The sequence below is a fragment of the Adiantum capillus-veneris genome, chromosome 14 (assembly GCF_014529385.1).
Source record: "Adiantum capillus-veneris isolate H3 chromosome 14, ASM1452938v2, whole genome shotgun sequence".
Taxonomy (NCBI): Eukaryota; Viridiplantae; Streptophyta; class Polypodiopsida; order Polypodiales; family Pteridaceae; genus Adiantum; species Adiantum capillus-veneris.
In genome coordinates, this window is record NC_140944.1 from 21,181,759 (window position 1) to 21,203,140 (window position 21,382).

General features: G+C 43.8%; 2 protein-coding genes across 3 annotated transcripts in view; one reads left to right on the plus strand and one right to left on the minus strand.

Annotated features, from left to right (window-relative positions):
- Positions 1–6,800, plus strand: part of LOC147442055 (uncharacterized) — a 40,938-nt gene extending 34,138 nt beyond the window's left edge. Inside the window, exon 6 of one of the 2 annotated variants that reach the window (XM_086528383.1) lies at positions 6,663–6,800. The gene's annotated coding sequence lies outside the window, so the exon portion shown is untranslated. The remainder of the gene's footprint in view (positions 1–6,662) is intronic. The other variant, XM_086528382.1, reaches the window with a different exon arrangement.
- LOC147442056 (beta-arabinofuranosyltransferase RAY1-like) lies at positions 6,663–9,670 on the minus strand. The gene has a single exon (XM_086528381.1). The coding sequence runs from the start codon at positions 9,046–9,048 to the stop codon at positions 6,928–6,930; it is 2,121 nt and encodes a 706-aa protein (XP_086384507.1). The 5' UTR covers positions 9,049–9,670; the 3' UTR covers positions 6,663–6,927.
- Between the last annotated feature and the right edge of the window lie 11,712 nt (positions 9,671–21,382).

Consider the following 21,382-nt stretch of genomic DNA (forward strand, 5'->3'; position numbering starts at 1 on the left):
AAGCCTTCTGAGAAACAGTCAGCTTGAGCTTGCAAAAATTCATGTTGTTCCTTCTCAAGGTCAAACAAATTTGACATTTTCTTGTCAGCTCTCATTCAAGAAAATCAAGTAAACAAACAAATTGGATCTCATTAATCTGGAAATGGTCGAAGCCGATACAAGTGGGATAGGCTCGTCCTTCAATTTTATATCGAGTACTATTTCTCTACCCCTTTTATTCTCTAAAGTTGCTTTTCTTCCCCTGTAGTCGACCACCACATTATTCATTCCTAAAAGGATATCACACCTCTCCAAAAGCATGATCTAGAAGTCCTCATGCCCCAAATACCTTTGACAATGCAACCCAAGTTGCCCTATGACAGGTGTAATGGCAACATTCCTAAAAGGATATCACACCTCTCCAAAAGCATGATCTAGAAGTCCTCATGCCCCAAATACCTCTGACAATGCAACCCAAGTTGCCCTATGACAGGTGTAATGGCAACATTCCGTCCTAGTGGCGCTAGAACTGTGTCAACCGGTGGCCCTATTTCTTGTGGCGTAATTCCCAGCTGAGCCGCCAATTCAGTCGAAATGAAGATATTGGCTTCTTGATCTCGCACTTTGCCCCACGCTCTGCAGAGCTCCGTACTTTCATCCATTTGCTCATGAATGGTCCCCACAAAGTTTGCTATTAGTTCAACTTTTGTCTTTTCCTTCTTTGCTCGCTCCTTTGTTGCTCTAGAACTCTCAGACTTGTCCTCAAGCTTTTCTTTTGGTGCCTTGTTAGGGCGCCTGGCTAAAACCTGTCCATCTTTTCCACAACTGTAACATTTACCCCTCCTTAAAGTGTTCGGCCCGTTCCTTGGCCGACAATCAAGGGCATGAAGGTCTCTTCTTCTGTTGCTTCCCCTTGGTTCGGTCTGAGTGGTAAACAATCTGTGGGGTATATAAGAGTGCCTCTGCAATGCAAATCCTTGCTTTGCATGTCCTATCATTTGTTGCATGGAGTGGGACTTCTACATCACACAATTATCTCGTATCTCTTTAGGTAGACCACAACAAAATCGCTCTATTTGCTCCTTGAATGTAGCTTTCTTGAAAGAAGAGGCCGGTAATAAAGTTTCTCAAAATCTCTGACACTAAGTATCTAGGGTATCTTCCTTGGTCATCCTCAATTGATTCCAAGCGATGATTACATCACGTTTTTTTTTCTTGAGTGAGCCATGAGGAAGTGAATACTCTTTTGAATAGGGATCTGCAAAAACACGATTGAGACACTCATAATGCTAGCTGTCTTTGGGGGAATAGTAGTGAGCAGATGGTACCGACATGATCCTGTTCCTTCTGATTTGGGCTCACACCCATCAAAGATTACTCTTGGTCAAGTCCAATATGACACTGGATCAGCCTACACGGAGCATCCAAGGTAACCGAGACACCAAGGCTTTGATATGTTAGAATAGGCAGCAAAAGATGCAACGAAGACACAGAAACTGGCCTCCAATTCTGTGGATACCTTGAATCTAATCTGGCTCAATTCCGAAAAGATCCTCTGACACTAGAGAACACTTGCAATGCCACATACATATTCAAGGCAAGTGTGGAGAAGAGAGATCATTGAGGTAGATAGAGTGTCATGTGACACATCCAACCCTATGTGTCCGTGGACAAGCTACAACATGACCAGGGTTTCAATTCAATCCATTCAGTTTAGATTAGAAGTGATCTGGCACTTTTGTGAGTCTATTCGTAGACCGTGCATGTCCAGTCACTTAATGTAGATGCATATCCTCTGGTTGCACACAGCATGATCATAAGCATTCCCATCAGAATCCATCAGAATCCTTAAAGGGAATTTTCCAGTGCATTTAGCCTATTTTACCTATTTTTGACATTTTTCACTTATTATTTTTAAGTGGCTTTTGTTGGAAAGTAGGTAGGGCAAATTGAGTAAGTTTGTATATAAGCAAACCTAGACTAGCACTAAATGGCAGAAGAGGCAACAGGAGCCAAGCTCAGCAGGCAACTTCTCAACAAGACCAGACCCCTTGGCGGTTTTCCCCTCCAAGCAAGAAGAACCATTGCCATCTGACCCTTGCTCCTAGTGTTTCTCATCAGCAGATCACCGCGACGGAAGCAAGCTCAGACCTAGCCTTTTCACTCAGCATCATCAATAGAACCCCCAGCAGATGGCGTTGTAGCGTTTTTGATAGGTGTAAGCATGGCGTTTTTCAGCAGTAGAAGACCATCAAGATCAGCCCTAAAGAAGTAGCAGATTCAGCCCGGAAAGACCATCAGTTTTCAGCCTTAAGAAACCTCAGTATTCAGCCCTAAACTTGCAGATATTCAGCGATAAAGACCCACGGAAACAGCCCCCCAAATCAGCATTTTGGACTAGTCGTAGATTTCAGCCCATATCGTTTTTGGATTGCAGATTTCAGCCCTAGTGTTGGCCTTGTCATTCCCGTCGTAGTCGTCGACATAGCCTAGACTTGCATCAGTCACATGCATTCTGTTTGTACCAATTTGTGCAATCAATAAGTAGACCACTCTCGCCGACGAGAGTGGGGCCTTCGGAGGAGGGTTTTACAACGTCTCTGGTGTCGTATCTCTCTTCTCTCTCTATCTCTCAGTCTCATACACTTGCATGCACAGTGTCCATTCACGTTGTTTGTGATCATAGCATTCTCTCATTAAGAACGGAAGGCTCTACCTTCCATAAGAAGAAAAGAAACCTTGAGCACAGTTCGGAGCACTCATCTTGAGCAAAGCGCAAACATTCATTCCGCTGCACCTAACATAGAGTAAAAACATTCAGAATGAGAGAGAGAGAGAGAGAGAGAGAGAGAGAGAGAGAGAAGAGAGAGAGAGAGATGCCAAGGGTTGTTTTGTTGTCGTCTATAAATGACAAGGGGAGTAAGTGACATTCTGTAGATAAATAGACCCTTGGTCCACAGAACTGCTACTGATACTGCCATCTACTTTGGCAGACGAGACCAGTGACTTGGCTTTCGCATCATCAAAACACCCAAATTAGAGCAAAAATGATCCTCTGAGAGAGAGAGAGAGAGAGAGAGAGAGAGAGAGAGAGAGAGAGAGAGAGAGAGAGAGAGAGAGAGAGAGATGAATGGATATATTAACGTCTACAAAAGGCGAAAATAACCTATGAGACCAACTGATTACAATGATGAGTCTAGTACCAAGTCTGGGTACAAACAAAGAAAACTACAAACTAAAAACTGAGATAGGAGTGCTACCGACTCCTATGGGTGGCTGGTAGGTTGAGCAATGGTATCATGCCACAAAGGGATAAGTGTCACCATGATACAATATAGTAGTAGCATGAAGCCTATCTTGATCGACACTCTGGGTGTCGTGCTCGAATCCTGTGAATCCTCTGCCGCAATCTCCGTCAGTGCTATGTGGCTCCCCTCCTCCGTCGCGGTCGTCTCGATCTCCCTAGCTCTATAGCTCGGTCAATGAGAGTACCGCTGGTTTGTGTATGGGTGGAACCGAGCTCTGTGATGGTGGTGTCCCCTTTGCCTCTGTGGTACTCAAACTGAAGAAATCTGAGATGCGTCACTGGGGCTGTCTCTGTCTATGCCCTCTCAATAGAGAGTCTCTATGTCTCTTTATCTCAAGTAGAAATAATCCGAGACATCTCTGATCCTGATATCTCATGACTCTATCTAACGAGTCAAAACCATCTCTGAATAAACAATGAAGGGGTCCGCGTATCTCATAGTAGACTGTGCAGTGACATATGTAGTGAAACTCTGTCTCTGGCTCTGCATGGCATAACTGACATATCCTACTGTCTGCTGGTATGCCTCTGAATCTACCTGTCTCAATCCCAAGCTGGTGTGAAGATGTGCGAATCTGGCCTATGGCACATCGTAACCCATGAGATAGATGTGTGTCCATGTAGCTGGGCCGTGTGACAAATCCGTCTGTCGTGAGTTGGAGAAGGTGCTCTTTATAGAAAGCCCTCTTCGTACCCAATTCCCGTGATGGCTCTATCCATGTCCTCCTGCTATCAAGCTGATAAGATCCTGCCGAATGAGTCTAGTAATCTCCATGCGTGTAAGAGCCAAAGATGGTGCATCAAGAGAATACAGGAAAGGGGGCAGCCTGTCCATGCTGAAACCATGCCTCTGAAACCATGAGCTCATCTGTGCATACCAACATGATGTATCTCCTTGTAATGCCAGTTGTCTGGATGACTCAAGAGCAAGCCTAGCATACCTGTCCCTGGTGGTGTCCCATAAGCTGTGTACAAATGATACTGATCTGGTGAGTGCCTCAACCTCCATAGGTGGGGCAGCCAGCTCTGCTCGTATGATGTCATGAGGAACTGAGGCCTTGGCTCTAATCAGCCTAGAAATCATAGATATCAAGGGCCTCTCCATATTACTCCATCCAGCACTGTCAACAGACGGTCCCCAAACCTGAACCCCGTAGTGTATAACTGAAGCGACCAAAGTGTTGAAAAGCCAAAGCTTTGTTCGAGGTTCTTGGAACTGAACCTGCGAACAAATCCTCTCTAAACCGCCTAGGGCTGCATAGGCACGAGTCAATCTAGTGTCTGTTGCCACTTTCAGTGTGAACCTCGGGCCACTAAAGACCACCCCAAGATGTGAGAGAGAGAGAGAGAGAGAGAGAGAGAGAGAGAGAGAGAGAAATGAAATGAAATGTTATATTAACGTCTTCAAAAGGCCAAAATGACCTATGAGACCAATCAGTTACAAAATAGTGAATCTAATACCATGTCTGGGTACAAAAGAACTAGAAGTGGAACAAAATACTACTACTACTACTACAATCTAAAACTACGTGGGTGTAGCAGCTGATACAATAGGTACCCGGTAAACTGGATGTAACAGTGTGTGAAACAAAGATGGAAGAAATGGTGAGGATCCATCCTCATCTGCACTCTGAATGTCGAGAGAGTATGGCTCGAGAGAGAGAGAGGCCTCCAGGCCATTTGCCGTCTAGAGGGTATGGAGGTCTCTGCCCTCCTAGGCTTGCACAACGAGAGAAGTGCTCGGCCTCTCTGCCCATGATGCCCACCGAATGGGCTGCCTTGAGGGGAAAGGTTGAAGGAAAGAATCTGCTGCCCATCGCCTTGACATAAGGGACTCTCACTAAGGACTGACCTCTAAGCTGCCCATTGCTGCCAGACAAAACACCATAAGGCTTCCCTCCAAACATGCAGACATATCCCCCCCCACATGGCCAGCACAGGCTGCCCCACGACGTGAAAATTGTCCAAGAATAAAAAATAAATATACAAAGGGTCCCATGCGCCACCTGGGAGCACCGGGAAGGCAAGCGGAAAGTCCTATGGATCAGGATTCTGCAGGAGTCTCTTGGCTGGGTACAACCACACAGCAAAGCTCACTCCCTATCACCTGTCCCTGGGAGATACCGGGACTGACTGGAAGAATCTAGAGAGATGCACAAACTCTAATAGATGACTCCTATGATGAGAGCTCACTTTGAGATACAATTGTTGACTTTGGACCCTCAACAGTCCAACAAGTCCATGAACGATCACATTTTATTGATGCAGGATATGGAGCAGCCTCCTTCCGTTTCTTCCTACCCTTGTCTGTGTGCCCGGCTGCCTTGTTTTGTTAACCCCCTTCTTTCCACTTTCCTTACAGGGTGTTTCTTCTGCGTTTGCCTTGTTCCCTGTATGCTCTCGGGCTCTGCTTGTGGCTTTGTTTGCTTTGTGTGCGGTTCTTTGTTTTCTCATCTTATGTGTGCCTGTAGTGTGTCTGGGTTGTCTGTAGTGCTTGTGGTTGTTTTCAGTGTGCTGTTTTCTGTTTTCATAGTATAGCGGACATAGGGTGCAGGAATATCGGGAGGGTGGCTGGTCCTTTTCATCGACTTATCTTTGAAGTATTTGGTGCTCTTGCGGTTTTGAGGATTTGTATGCAAGGTTTGGTGAAAGCGCGGTCTCCTCATAGGCAGTATGCTCCAGCTTTCGATGCAATTTTCTGTGTGATGGATATAAGTTAGTGAAGTGCACCTCTTGCCTTCGAGCTAGTGTGTTTGATATGGGAGATCTTTTATTGGGGTTTTCGGCCTTCTGGTGGGTTGTTTCTGCTACAGCTCCCTTCTACCCTCGTGGTGTTAGCTTTACTCCCTTGCCTTAAATTTCTGATGTATCTCCCTTGATTGTCCTTTGCCTTGTAATGTTGTACAATACCAGTCGGCTCTGATGTAGTTAGTACCTTTCGGCTTTTTTAACGTGATGTGAAGCTCCTTGAAACAATTTGTCTTTAAAGTATGTCTCAGACCATTGGCATATAGTCTTCTATTGATCTCTAGGCGCGGGTACATATGTTGCCAATGTGTGAAACAAAGGGTCCAACCCGCTCTTTGTGTGTGTGTGAGAGAGAGAGAGAGAGAGAGAGAGAGAGAGAGAGAGAGAGAGAAGAAGAAGAAGAAGAAGAAGAAGAAGAAGAAGAGAGTCCTTGAAGTCAATCATGTAAATTGTAGCAAGCCAACAAATAGTGCACTTGTAAAACGCTTTGCCAAGATTGAAACCTCGGGTGATTGAATTAAGAACAAAACTTGAAAATGTTCCAAATTTCCTTCTACACAATTCGTTTTTAAAATATTAGGTTGAAGCTGGCGGCCTTTTTACATTACACTTTATTTCTGTTTCGCAGCATGCAGGGTCGTTACAGAAACTGCACATTCATGCAGTTCGCAATGGGCAGTCTTTTCAAAAACTCCTTAGAAGTGTTGAGACATACTATGCTACAAGGCCCTTTTTAAACTTTGCCTGGAGGCTGAATCTGTACAACACAATTGCAAGTTTGTCCCCGAAGGATATCGTACAACAGATACAAAAATTGCCCCTCGAGAAGAGAGCTTGTCAATGACTATCCTAGTACGTCTCTTTAGTGATGCCCACCCACCTCCTAATTTACACTACCTTTGTGAAGGTTGGGTGATGCTGAGGGCATTTAAGAATTCTCTTTGAAACGTGAAGGTACTCACCCTTGTAGGTCTCATAGGGTGCCATGGCTGAAGGCACATACGGTTCTTCACATCATAGAACCAAAGACCCTGTTTTACAAAACGACTTAACTTGTTTTCTTTGCCTGCTATGAAATTGTTGTGAAGTAATACACATCCTTTTTTCTTACAAGCTTCTGTTGCATTGGAGGAATCCCAATGCCCAAAGACATGCCCATTCGGAAAATGCTCGTGGTCGAGAAAAACTGTGCGTAGACCAGTCTGTTTTATAACACATTGTCTCCTGCCCACCCTCCTCTCTGCTCTCTGACCACAGAGAATGGTGTAGAAGCTTGGCTGCTCTGTAGCTTGACTCTTCATTGCATGGCGTACGATGGCCTCAAATGCATGGATTGTGCTTTCATCAGATCGTGCGAGGTAAAAGCCTGAATTTGCACCCATGAGGCTGTTCTCTGGCTGTGTCTCATTAGGTTCATCACTCTGTATCACTATAGTGTTGTTGCCTCCCAATGCCAACAGCTGTGGCAGAGGATTCTCGAACCAGGCAATGTCCATGTCACTCCATAAAACAGAGTAACCTTTTTTGAGCACTTTCAAGACTGACATTGATTTAAGCTTCGACACACGTTTGAAGCATTCAGAGGCAAAGACACAATTGCCATCGCTGCCTATAGCAGATCTGTATTCCTTTGAGGGAGTTTCCAAGTAGACTGGAAGACCTTGCAGATAGGCATACTCGAACAAGTTCTCATCAAAGGCTGCAATGAGAACATTTTGTATGCCTAATGACTGGGCTCTGCATATGAAGCTGAGCAGCATCTCCTTGTAATTTGATGTGCCACCTACCATCACCACCACTTTGTTTTCGTCGGCTACTAGGGGAAGCAGCAAGTCGAGCGTACGTGGACTGCTGTGGATTGTGTCGTTACTGCTGAAATGCCGAATTGCATCTTGTGATTCCACTTTATCACCAGCAGTCTTGCTGACTATGAAGGGTTCTCTCTTCTGTTCCACCAAACATAGATTATGAATGTTTGCGTCTGCACAACTTATCAATTTCCAAGGTGCTGTGACAGAGTGAAGATCATGATCACCACCACGTGAAAGGATGCTGTTAATGCGGGCCTCTTCTTCTGAGGGAGAGACTGAGGAGAATGGGGAGGCAACTCTTACACTTGTTATGGCCTCACTTGCATCGATAAGCGTACGGTGTGATCGCACTCCTTCAATCAAATGCCGATGAATCCAATCCTCAAAGGTGCCCTTCACATAAGAAAAAGGAGGAATTGACGTTTGAAGTAGAGGGTAAGGTGATTGTTCATTGCTCTTAAAATTGTTCCAAGCCCAATAAGAATCAGGACCTTGAAGGGTTCCCTCTGACATGACGAGATCTGCTATGTCTTTGCAAGTTGTAGGAAATCCAGTTATTGTGCTGATTATATCAACCAGCCCTGAAAGTCGTGTGTTGGTGAAGGCGACCCCAAAAGCTTCACGATCCATGGCTCGAGGCTTACCGACAAGGGCCCATTTTCCATGAATCTGATGGATCCTGTGCAAGGCTTCCATTACATTTTGAAACAAAAAAATGTTTGTGTCCACAACCATGGAGAACTCTGTCTCTGCTTGTTGAGCTCTTGCAAACATGCTATGCACATGTGGAGTGCCCCACATACTGTAATCGATATTGGGCTCTACAGAGACCTCATCGCATAGCCGCTGAGAAACGTTGTAGAATGATGCGTCTTTTCCGAGCAGCACTATTTTGGGAGTGGGTCGCAATCGGAGCCATGACAGCAAAGCTTGGTATTGAGGGTCATCTGAGGAGTTGGAGAAGGGGCGTGCAGGGGCGGTGAAGATGGTAAGGGAAGGTGGATTTGATGCAGAGGATAGCGCTTTTCTGTTACTGCAGAAAAGTTCATGGGGAGCTCGACAAGCGGCGAGAGGTGACTTGACACTGAGGAGGCTAATGCGGGCGTAGAATGCACCAAAGATGAGGGTGCCAAGTACGAGGCAGGGGAGGATGGAGATGGAGACTCTTGCTTGTCTGCCGAGGGTGGTGGCAACTTTGCCCATGCCGCTGTTGAGCGTTTCCTATCAAAACTTTGGCCTAATCAAAACGCAGGGATAGGTGCGGAAAAATGCAGATTAGGCCTATTAATCTCCTAATGCAGCACAGATTGATAGATTAAGAGATGGGGGTTCGGTTGGTATAACTCTAGAAATTTGGGCCTTTTTTCAATCCGACTGGCCAGCTCTTTTGGTGTATATCGTATAGTGTATGTTGCTTGCATTGCATGGAAAAAGCCCAGGTCACAGGTGGGTCCTGCCTTTCGAGAGACGGCCTTTTCAAGGCGGGTTCCTTTTACAACGTCAAATGCATGTTCACTATTTCTTTGTTCAAGATTCCAGAGAGGCGCACACACATACATACACACACACACGCACTTCACATTTACGTTACTTTTTCCTCACATATTTCGCACGTAGTCTTTCACATCACAAACTCCCACCAACATACAGCTACACACACATTTAGTATTTACCCGCATGTTCTCTCTCTCTCTCTCTCGTCATTCCAAGTTCCAAGTTTTTTTTGCACACACAAAGTTCGTACTGAATGACTTCATACTTGTACGTTCCGTTTACAAATTGTATACTACTGGTTCCTACAGAGATTAGGTGTAAGTTAGGACACACACACACAGAAGGTCTCCCCCCCCTCTCTCTCTCTCTCTCTCTCTCTCTCTCTACTTTGACCCATTCTTACTGTTGCCTCTCTTTTTCAAGCTCGCGGTTAGCGCGAAAGGACCACCCACACGACTTTTATCATTTGTGATGCTCGCTCCAAATCGCATAACAAAGTACACATTCTTTGCGACAATTCTCAAGGACTTTCTTTTCACTAACTACCACTGTGCGGGAAAAATGTGTCTCAGCATAATATCGTGCCATTTCCAATTTCAAAAATGCCGGTTGAGGGGAAGAGGAGAAATTCCACCCTAAAATAGAGAAAAATAGTGTAAAAAGTCAAAAAATACCCCCGATCTAAAAGTTCCTCTTGGCAAACTCAAGGAAGGAAATCTGTATGTTTGGAAAAATGATTTTTCCTGAACACTGCTAACTACCCTTGATGCCCATGTACCTTGTGGTTGAACTGGTTATTTATGTGGATGAGTACAGCCCCAACTCTAGATGACAAGGGCACGGTGTGATGCCCACAACATTGAAGGGCACCGGCTAGTTAACGAAGCCAAAGAGGTGGAATCAATAGAAAAGATGTACAATATGTGGCTTTACAAAATGTTACACTATCTTTTCTTCTCTCTAATTAAAATCATCGTGCTCTTACAGCAATAAAATTCATAGAAATAAAATCTACCAAAAGGGGGGAGGGGGTGTTTAGATTTGTATATGTTAAATTTTCTTGCTAGGCCAAAGACCTAGTGGATAGAGCAAATAGGCCAACATTTTGGGATTAACTTTGAATCGCTTGGATGTCTATTTTGAGCCCTTACTTTTTCTTGAGATCCATGGGGGGAGGGGGGTTAGAGTTTAGATTTGTATATGTCATATTTTCTTGGTAGGCCAAAATATGCACAGACCTAGTGGATAGAGCAAGTAGCAGGTCGTGCCAATTTTGTTTTTGGGTTGATTGAGGGGAATCTGAGTAGATGCCTTCGTTTTGAAAGGAAAGGAAAATGCAAAAGCTTTAGCAAGGTTAAAAATAATGGGGCGCACTACAGCCTGGGACGGCCAACTATCTGCACAGGGGTGAGGAGCACGATGCGTGGATCAATGGCAAGGTATCATGTGGGTACCACATGGGAGAGATGGCAACATTGGGCATGAGTACGGAGATATTTTTTTTCTCCTCTTCCCCATGGTGGTATAAGACAGGTTGCTGTAGGGGCTTGCACAAACTATCTTAGCCGTATACTACGAGTGTCGAGTGTTGGAAATGATGGCACAGAAGCCAAAGAAAATGGGGAGAGGCAAGGAGTGTCGTAGCAGTACAGAGCCTAGGAGAGAGAGAGAGAGAGAGAGAGAGAGAGAGAGAGAGAGAGAGAGAGGCCGTGCATGAGGTTGTGCACCGAGTTGCAATGAGTAGAGAGAGAGATTTTTAATGCACATATCATGCATCAAAAAAGGGGGAAAAAATTGGCGGTTCCAATCGTCGACTCTCTCTTGCGCTTGTATGGAGGCGAGCGGAGAAAAACATAAGAAAAAGCCAAGGTAGGGGGACCTAGTGATGCACAATCTTTGTGTCTCTCTCTCTCTCTCTCTCTCTCTCTCTCTCTCTCTCTCTCTCTCTGCGCACGCGCACGCGTGCGTGTGTGTGTCATATGCACTGGAGGTCCCATCCTAGGTGCAACATAAAGACACAAGTTGCGAAGTGGTGGGGAGATGAAGGGGGAAGGAGCGTCTGCGTGGCATTAATAAACCCTCACATGAGTGAAGGAGTTGCGGTAAGGTAGTGAAGGGCCTGGTGTAGAGATGGGGAATCGACCACGCAGGAATGATCTCCAATTCATTTTGCTCCAAATTCAAATATTCCAAAGGAATCGAATCATACAAATTAATAGCTTTCTTGCAATTTAGATCGAAAATAGGGACTATGATTTTTGGGATTAACTTTGAATCACTTGGATTTCCATTTTGAGCCCTAACTTTTTCTTGAGATCCATGTAGCAAGTGCATTGATAAAGAAGTTTCTTGTTGTCCAAGGCCATGGATATGAGGTTCATCTAATGCATATTGTGTATAAGAAAATTGGGGTGACAATGAAACTTTCGAAAAGTCTTATGCACCACGAGCCTTGAACAAGAGACCTTTGGTCTAAGGTGTAACGAACTACATTAGACTATCCCCAAGAGACCTCTAGTTTGCTGTCGATTGATACTTGCTATTTCATTAAACTATCCTCAAGAGACCTCTGGTTCGTTGTCCTTTGGCACTTGCTCTTTGATTCATATGGAACCCGCAATGATATTGTTGGGTGAGGGTAGATGTAAATTTGTTCTATGAGATTTGGGGCATAATACTCCAAGAGCAATGATATTGTTGGGTGAGGGTAGATGTAAATTTGTTCTATGAGATTTGGGGCATAATACTCCATTGCTCTTGGAGCCACCCTTGCCATTCAGGTTGTGTTCGGATGTATCCTCAATAGGATTGGGCTTGTTTGTTGCTATCATCTAGTTGGGTAAAAATTTTGTTTTCGGGTCCACCCAAAAAACAAGTAGCATCTAGACACCATTCTCTTTTTGGCATGTTAAAGTTTGCCTTGAAGAACAAGGACAAAGGTGTAGATATTTTGAATCCAAGTTTTTAGTTTATGAATGCATCTCTTCATAAGAGAATTTCACGATTTCCTATTTAGCTTTTTGTTTCCAAAAGAAATTTTTTGTTTTATATTAAGAAATGAAGAAAGTTACAATGAAAGACAGACATGCTCCAATCGAACCATGGCATCGAACCATAGACCATACATTGGTTGACAATAGGAGCCACCTTGAGACCATAAGAAGCACCGAAAAGCAAAGACTGTCTTGGGGTTGCCACCAAGGAGAAACCCGTTATGAGCCATATTGTTAAAGTCAAGGATAAGAATAAGCAGAAAAGACATTTTAGTTTGTTAATAGTCCCTTGACTTGCAAACAGGGAATAAACTCGGATCTGTGAGTATTAACTATCACAACACTTGGAATATACTAACTCTTTGTATGATCTTTACAATTCCAATGGTGAAACTTGTGAAATAAAATTTCCTTGCAAATCATGGGCTTTCAATGTATATGCAAACTCTTTGTATGATCTTGATAATTCTAATTGTGACCTCTCTCTCTCTCTCTCTCTCTCTCTCCCCCCCCCCCCCCCCTTTACCCCACCCCCCCACTCGCAATTGTTAGTCGACATGTTATATTACCTCAACAAAGACTATACAAAGAACCCCAAGCACCACATGTGCATTGAGAGGACAACTTTGTAGAAAGAGGTTGTACAATACATAAGTTGGAGACCCAATTGTGGAATCTCCTCAAAGGTTCACCTTGCAAATCACGGGCCTTCAATGTATTCTTTTGCAATTTAGGTGGTCACAAAGTAAGAAACCCCATTCTAAAGCCATGTCATGCAAGAATAATTGGTCTCGCCCCCTCAAACCAAGTGATGATCTATTCGCTCGGAAGCAAGCAAGACTCGGGAGATTGATCTAGGGCTACCCATTGCGTGTAGTCAACCTGTTGATAAGTAAAAGCTTAGACATGTAGTTCACCTACTTTGGTAAGCTGGTTTTGTTAAGCTTTGATGAGAGGGGATAGACATTTTACTGATAATTTTCAGCACGTCAAGGCCCGGCCTAGGATTGAGGCTATTTTGTAATTTTATGCTGTGCTTAATACAAATAACTCACAATTTGAGTTTTGGGGGAAAAAAAGAAATACTTTTGTATGGTGTATGTTTTTTTTTCTTTTGGCATTCTCAAAGAAGCCTGGAAGAAGAAGATAGGTAAAAGGACATTTGGAATTTATTAATTTCATTATTGATTGGACTACCGTTCGTGTGAATGAATAGTTGAAATCTTCTTTTTGTTCACTTTGTCAATCGATTGGTCATTTCATTTTATAACCTTAGACGTCTTTTCTTTCATTTGACGATTCTTTTAGGACGCTAATATGAATCTCCACATTAGCTGATGCTAATGCTAATGGGAAAGCTCATTTAGCATTCCTATTTAGCATTCCCATTTAGCCGAAATCTCCACAAACACCTTTGTTGCATACACTCATCGCAGTAAAACCTTTCACGTGAGTGCAATTTGAACTTGGGTGTCCAATATTATTACTGTTGAGCGAACTGTCTCACCCAATGGCTTGCTTGTCAGGGTGTTAACCTTTGCGCATATTTTTATCACCTAAGATGGAGGTCGTATTATTTATTTGGTAGAATCAGGTACCGGACTTGTCTGTCCAATAGAAAAATGGTAAGAGTGATTGCCGATGAGAGGCGCGCTGTAATTGGAACATTCAAGGGATTAGTTGGCTAAACATGGGCGCCCAAGTGTGAATAGGGCGAGGTCATATAAAAGTCAACTAAACCTAAAATTCAGTACTTTCATTTGTGCAATTGAAGAGTGTTCTTGCTCCATCTCCATTTTCTTCTTCTTCATCTCCTTGTGTGTGTGTGCATGCGAGAGAGAGAGAGAGAGAGAGAGAGAGAGAGAGAGAGAGAGAGCATTGCAACGATGGTATAATACTCCATTGCTCTTGGAGCCATGCCCTTGCATTTAGGTTGTGTTTGGATGTATCCTCAATAGGGTTGGGCTTGTTTGTTGCTATCATCTAGTTGGGTAAAAATTTTGTTTTCGGGTCCACCCAAAAAACAAGTAGCATCTCCACACCATTCTCTTTTTGGCATGTTAAAGTTTGCCTTGAAGAACAAGGAGAAAGGTGTAGAATATTTTGAATCCAAGTTTTTATTTTATGAATGTATCTCTTCGTAAGAGAATTTCACGATTTCCTATTTAGCTTTTTGTTTCCAAAAGATTTTTTTTATTTTATATTAAGAAATCAAGAAAGTTACAATGAAAGACAGAATTGCTCCAATCGAGCCATGGCATCCAACCATAGACCATACATTGGTTGACAATGGGAGCCACCCTGAGACCATAAGAAGCACCAAAAAGCAAAGACTGTCTTGGGGTTGCCACCAAGGAGAAAGCCCATATTGTTAAAGTTAAGGATAAGAATAAGTAGGAAAGACATTTTAGTTTTTTAATAGTCCCTTGACTTGTAAACAGGGAATAAACTGGGATCTGTGAGTATTAACTATCACAACACTTGGAATATACTAACTCTTTGTATGATCTTTACAATTCCAATGGTGAAACTTGTGAAATAAAATTTCCTTGCAAATCATGGGCTTTCAATGTATATGCAAACTCTTTGTATGATCTTGATAATTCTAATTGTGACCTCTCTCTCTCTGTCTTTCTCTTTCCCCCCCTTGTCCCAACCCCACTCGCAATTGTGAGTAGACATGTTATATTACCTCAACAAAGACTATACAAAGAACCCCAAGCACCACATGTGCATTGAGAGGACAACTTTGCAGAAAGGGGTTGTACAATACATAAGTTGGAGACCGTGAGGTTTCCTTCACCAATTGCTCTTGCGATAGACCAATTGTGGAATCTCCTCAAAGGTTCACCTTGCAAATCACGGGCCTTCAATGTATTCTTTTGCAATTTAGGTTGTCACAAAGTAAGAAACCCCATTCTAAAGCCATGTCATGCAAGAATAATTGGTCTAGCCCCCTCAAGCCAAGTGATGATCTATTCGCTCGGAAGCAAGCAAGACTCGGGAGATTGATCTAAAGGTACCCATTGCGTGTTGTCAACCTGTGATGATAAGTAAAAGCTTAGACATGTAGTTCACCTACTTTGTTAAGCCTTGATGAGAGGCGATAGACATCCAACTTGTAATTTTTAGCACGTCAAGGCTCGGCCTAAGGTTGAGGCTATTTTTTAATTTTATGCTGTGCTTAATACAAATAACTCACAAATTGTGAGTTTTGGGGGAAAAAAAGAAATACTTTTGTATGGTGTATGTTGAAAGAAGAAGATAGGTAAAAGGACATTTGGAATTTATTAATTTCATTATTGATTGGACATACCTTTCGTGTGAATGAATAGTTGAAATCTTCTTTTTGTTCACTTTGTCCATCGATTGGTCATTTCATTTCATAACCTTAGATGTCTTTTCTTTCATTTGACGATTCTTTTAGATCCTAATATGAATTTTCACATTAGCTAATGCTAATGCTAATGGGAAAGCTCATTTAGCATTCCCATTTAATCGAAATCTCCACAAACACCTTTGTTGCATATACTCATCACAGTAAAACGTTTCACGTGAGTGCAATTTGAACTTGGCTATCCAATATTATTACTATTGAGCTAACCGTCTCACCCAATGGTTTGTTTGTCGGGGTGTTAACCTTTACGCACATTCTTATCACCTAAGACTGACGGACATATCATTTATTTGGTAGAGTAAGGTATCGGGTTTGTCTATCCAATAGGAAAATGATAAAAGTGATTGCCGATGAGAGGCACACTGTAACTGGAATATTCAAGGGATTAGTTGGTTAAGCATGGGTGCCCAAGTGTGAATGGGGCGAGCTCATATTAAAGTCAACTAAACTTAAAATTCAGTTACTTTCATTTGTGCAATTGAAGTGTTCTTGTTCCATCTTCATCTTCTTCTTCTTCATCTCCTTGTGTGTGTGTGTATGCGAGAGAGAGAGAGAGAGAGAGAGAGAGAGAGAGAGAGGGTTGCAATGATGGCGTAGCGATTGAGCGCGGCGCAACGGCGGCCCTTCTTCGCGACAAAGAATCTTCAACGACAGCAAGCGTAGAGCAGTGAGAGTGACACACCATCGCCATCTTTGAGCTTATTAGTTTAAGCTAGTTGCGTGCTTGGAGCCATTTGTGGCTCGTAGACAGTGTATCGACAAGTTCTTGCATTGATACGTGCGACGGACGCGCACATTTTTGGCGTCGCTGTCGAGGAATGCCATACACTAAGCTTGAATGGCATTCTGTGCTTCTTTTGTGGTGCAATTTCAATTGTAGGAAAGGTAGAGAAGGAAGGTGTGTGTGTTGAGAAGAAAGATTTTGTTTTGCTACTGTGTATTTCTTTGTTAATGAGGTTTTGAAAGGTACTATGTTTTCTCCGTGATAAGGTGTTAGTATTAAGGTTGTAGATCCATAATGTTAGTTCTGTGTAATGTAAAGTACAGTAAGTAAGAAGTAGATCTCTTAGAGTTAATAAATTGTGATAGTGTGTAAGAGTAGGTGTATTGATTGTAAGTAAGTAGGTAGAGTGTGTGTGTGCTCGCGTGCAGGCTGCGGCGATCTTATCTAAAAAAAATAAAAATAAATAAATAAATAAAAAAATTTAAAGGTAAGACCGGGATTGGAAATATCTCTCAGACCCAAGCCTAACCTCACGTCCAGGCTCATGCCTTAGTCCCCCATTTAAAATTACGTATTTTAGTCTCACACGTAGCTAAAAATCCATTTTTTTGAGGACCAACGGAGCTTCAAGTGACCGAACATTGTACTGTAAAATACATCGCGACCCTTTGAGTGATATGCTAGTTTCGAGCTATCACACATTTTAATAAAAAAAATCGATCATTAAAAAACATAGAAAAACATAAAAAAATGAGTGAAAATGGACGCCTAAAAAAGTAAGCGGTTAACTTTCGAGGTTATTCGTCGACGCTTGTAGGGTGTCAAAAGGCACATGCATCTGCGCTTTGATCGTTTGCTAGAGACGGAGCAACTAAAGAGAAATTTGACTTACGGGAGTTCTCAATATCCACCTATCTTAGGTTCCGGGCCCTGAGCGGGGACCCAAGGTAGTACAAACCAAGACCAAAACATAGCGGCTAGTGACTCTTCTTCTGACTACGACGTCATGGAGGGTTTCCCAATGTCTAATCCCGATAGCTCAAGCCAAGACATGCATGCCATGGGCCCGCTGTCTAGCCCGAGCGTGCTTAGCTGCTTGAAGAAAACCTCTAGTAGAGCAACTAAAGAGAAATTTGACTTACGGGAGTTCTCAATATCCACCTATCTTAGGTTCCGGGCCCTCAGCGGGGACCCAAGGTAGTACAAACCAAGACCAAAACATAGCGGCTAGTGACTCTTCTTCTGACTACAACGTCATGGAGGGTTTCCCAATGTCTAATCCCGATAGCTCAAGCCAAGACATGCATACCATGGGCCCGATGTCTGGTCCGAGCGTGCTTAGCCGCTTGAAGAAAACCTCTAGTAGAGTCACTCGCTCCAAACATGAAGCTAATGATGTAAATGAGGGGGGTGGGGAAGTAAGTTCTCCATTCATGACCAACGTAGACCCTATGCCCTTAGAGAATGTGCACGTGAATACTCCATTCACTGCACCCCCTGACTCTTTAGAGCTATTTCCCTCCAAGGTTATATTACCTGATGGTAGAAGCCTTGCCGAAGTGCAAGGGGTTGAGGGATATATCATTGCGGCTAGGAAAAATGAAATTGAGAGCTTACGCAAGGCGGAGCAACGAAGAGAGTTAAAAGCGAAAGCTCCTATGTCAAAATCTTTGCTAGGAGAGCAATCGAGTGCTCCTGAATTAGCGACCGCTAAGGGTCAACCCATAGACAGCCCCATTGCATCTAGTTCAAAGGATCCCCCTAGCACCTCAAGCTTAGATGGAGAGTTCTTAAATGAGAAATGGGAGTACGAATTACAAACGAAAACTCTAACCAATCTATACACAGGTCACACCTATCACGTGGGTTGGTTAGATGTCCTACAATCCACAATGGGTGCTAGTAGTGTGGAGGATCAACAATAAAGAGTTTGTGAGGTCGTCCATAGGGTCATTGAGTTAGAGAGACAGATCAAGGGGATCAACATGCCTTCAACGGGTCTCATGAGATTCTTGGATACAGGAAAGGCTAAACAATCGACCTTATCGCAAATGGAGACTCTCTCGATAAGTCTGATGGATCCTCCATATGCTATTTCGCCAGGGGTCTCAGTGCAATCTTTCCCTTGATAACACCACAACTACCATGCCTACCCCAATGATGGGCATGCCAAGAAACACGCCATGGACCTCATTTGTTAGTAAAGCACCGCTACATGGTAGCTCAATGCCTGCACAACAGTATCTACAAGTGTGTACCAATCGTATGCACCTATGGGTCATTGTACTCATGTAGCCCCTACCCCTCCCATTGTTGCAACAACCTATGCTCCACAACCACAACACCCAAGTTCTTATTTCATGGGACTATACCAGCTAGCATTAGCATGTCACATCCGACGTCTGCTATGCCTAGGGCCAAACATATGAACTTTGGGTCACCACATGGCACGGCACTGTACCAAACGTGGAACATAAGGGCTTCCTACGCGCCAAGCCCAATGCCAATACCTACTCCATATGTAGTCTTTGGAGCACCTCCACCCACGGTTCCTGTTCACTTAGGTGACTTGGCAACGTTTGTTCAAGCTATTGGTCGATCTATTGCTGAGAATATGCGTAACACGCCTGATAGAGAGCCTAGAAGTAAGGCAGTACAAATAGCCAAGCTCACACAAAAATTTAGTTGAGACGGAGATGTGAGAAAGCATATCGAGGTATTTGAACAAATATGCGATTCTCTAGGAGAACACAATTGAAGAAACTGTGCAGGAGAGAAGAGGAAGGAGAAGAGCACATGACACACAGATATGGGTGGGGAGACTCAATCAGTGAGCAGCCCCCTATACACTTATGTTATGTATAAGGTATACAAGTCAGTGGGCGCCCAGACTCTGGGTGGCCGGGCAAGGCACATGCGTCTATATCCCAACAACCTTCTACTTAAAGGCGACTGTGCCTTTAAGCAAGGAAACCTAGTCTAAAGACTACAAAAGGCAAGAGAAAATTGCTCTCAACCGATGCCCACTGGCTGGCTGTGATCGTGTGCATCTGGCTGTCCTGCTCCCGTGTAAGTCCATACACCACCAGACATAACGTACACGTACTGCAAGTATGTATGCAATATCTGCACATCTCCCTCGTGCACTATGCCATCATCAGTCAACAAACGACTGACAACCCCAACTACAAATGCTCCCACTGCAGCTGCGATATCCGGTCTCAAGATCAGCATCTCATACATGAGACCACCGAATGCCGATGCAATGCTAGCGGGCCCTGCTAGCTCTATGGAGCATGCATCAACATATATATCCCTGGCAATAGGCATCTCTGACTGATAAGGTGTGTCAGCCACATTCATCTCTTGACTGTCCGCAAAAGACGCATCAACCTGTCGTGCAACCTCAGAGCAAACTAGCTAGCTGCTCTAGGTGTCTGCTGGAAGACATATCCTACAAAACTATATCCCCATGCTCACTATCGAGCATAGAAAGGAATGATTGCATAATCGCTGACGTCTTAGCCTCCTCTGCAATCATCAACTGCAAACATGACCACTCAATCTGTTGTGACTCACTAGAGCTCTCATGCTCTAACTCCTTATGCATAGACTCTTGCACAAATTTCTCCTGTCGTGACTCACTAGAGCAAGACCGCTCTACCTGTCTATCCTGCATAGAAGTATCTCGCACAACTGACTCTCTGCTTTGATCAGTCACTAGCAAAGCATGCATGTCTCACTCTGTCACCTCTCTGTGTGACTGCTCAAGTCGTGCCCCAACTGTGTGCACAACGAGCTCACTACTCTGCACTCCATGCAAAGCACCCTACAACCCATGAGCAAAAGAGACTATCCGGGTCTCTGTCTCTCTGCATGGCTGTAAACAAGATTGAGACTCGACCATCTCGCACCAGTACTACGTGCAATGGGTACTATGTGCAAGCTCTAGCACCTCTCGCAATCACTAGCGAACCCAAACGCAGCGCAAAATATCGCTCAAGCAGCGATACCCGACATCCACTATCCCTGAGCTGACCAACGGAGATCAAACTCATCGTCAAATCTGGCACATGACGCACATCTTTGAGCACGTACGATACACCGCTCGGTAATGACAGTCTCACATCTCCTGAACCAGCAATCTCATGCAGTGACCCATCTGCCAATCGCACACTACCATGCACTATGCTAGAATAGCTACTGAACCAGTCACGATACGGAGTGACATGAAAAATAGCGTCCCTGTCTAGCACCCACTGCAAAAGAAGTGCACTATCCTCAGATGTCAAAAAATCAGGAGTAATACAGGAAGCAAATGTGACCTCATTGTCACTAGGGTACTCACATTGTATCTGATCCTGCAACAATTATCAAGTCAACGGAGCCTATAGCATCTACTGCATCCTTGAGACTAGCCTGCCTCCTGTACTGTCTCATACGACAAAAGCATCACCGTCTAATGTGCCCTGAATGACCACAATGCCAACACGGAACACATCGGTGCATATGTGAATGCCGTTGTCTCACAAGAGTCTCAGATGACTCCGATCTCTCATACATCTCATGCAATCTCTGCCAACATGCTCTCGTAGTCGTCTCATACATAACAAGAGCAAATATAGACTCTACAAGGTGCAAACATATCGTAGATAATGCCATCTCATCTAGCTCCTGTCCCCACTGATTGTCAGACAAGCATGAAGGTCTACCTGCATCACCACTCAATGGTTCATGCAACCCTCGTTGTGTCAATGCATCAAGCATACACTCTCTCCATGTTGCAAAGTCTGACCCATCAAACATGCGCTTTTCGGAGAGATCATAATCTGAGCGATCACCTATCTATGCCATTAGCACAATGTAGCAAACTAGAAAGCAAAATCAATGTCTGAGCACCTGCCAACTGTCCAAGAATATGGCAAAGTC

Coding starts and splice junctions, on each gene's coding strand:
- LOC147442056 (XM_086528381.1), bottom strand. CDS start 9,048: ATGGGCAAAGTTGCCACCACCCTCGGCAGACAAGCAAGAGTCTCCATC.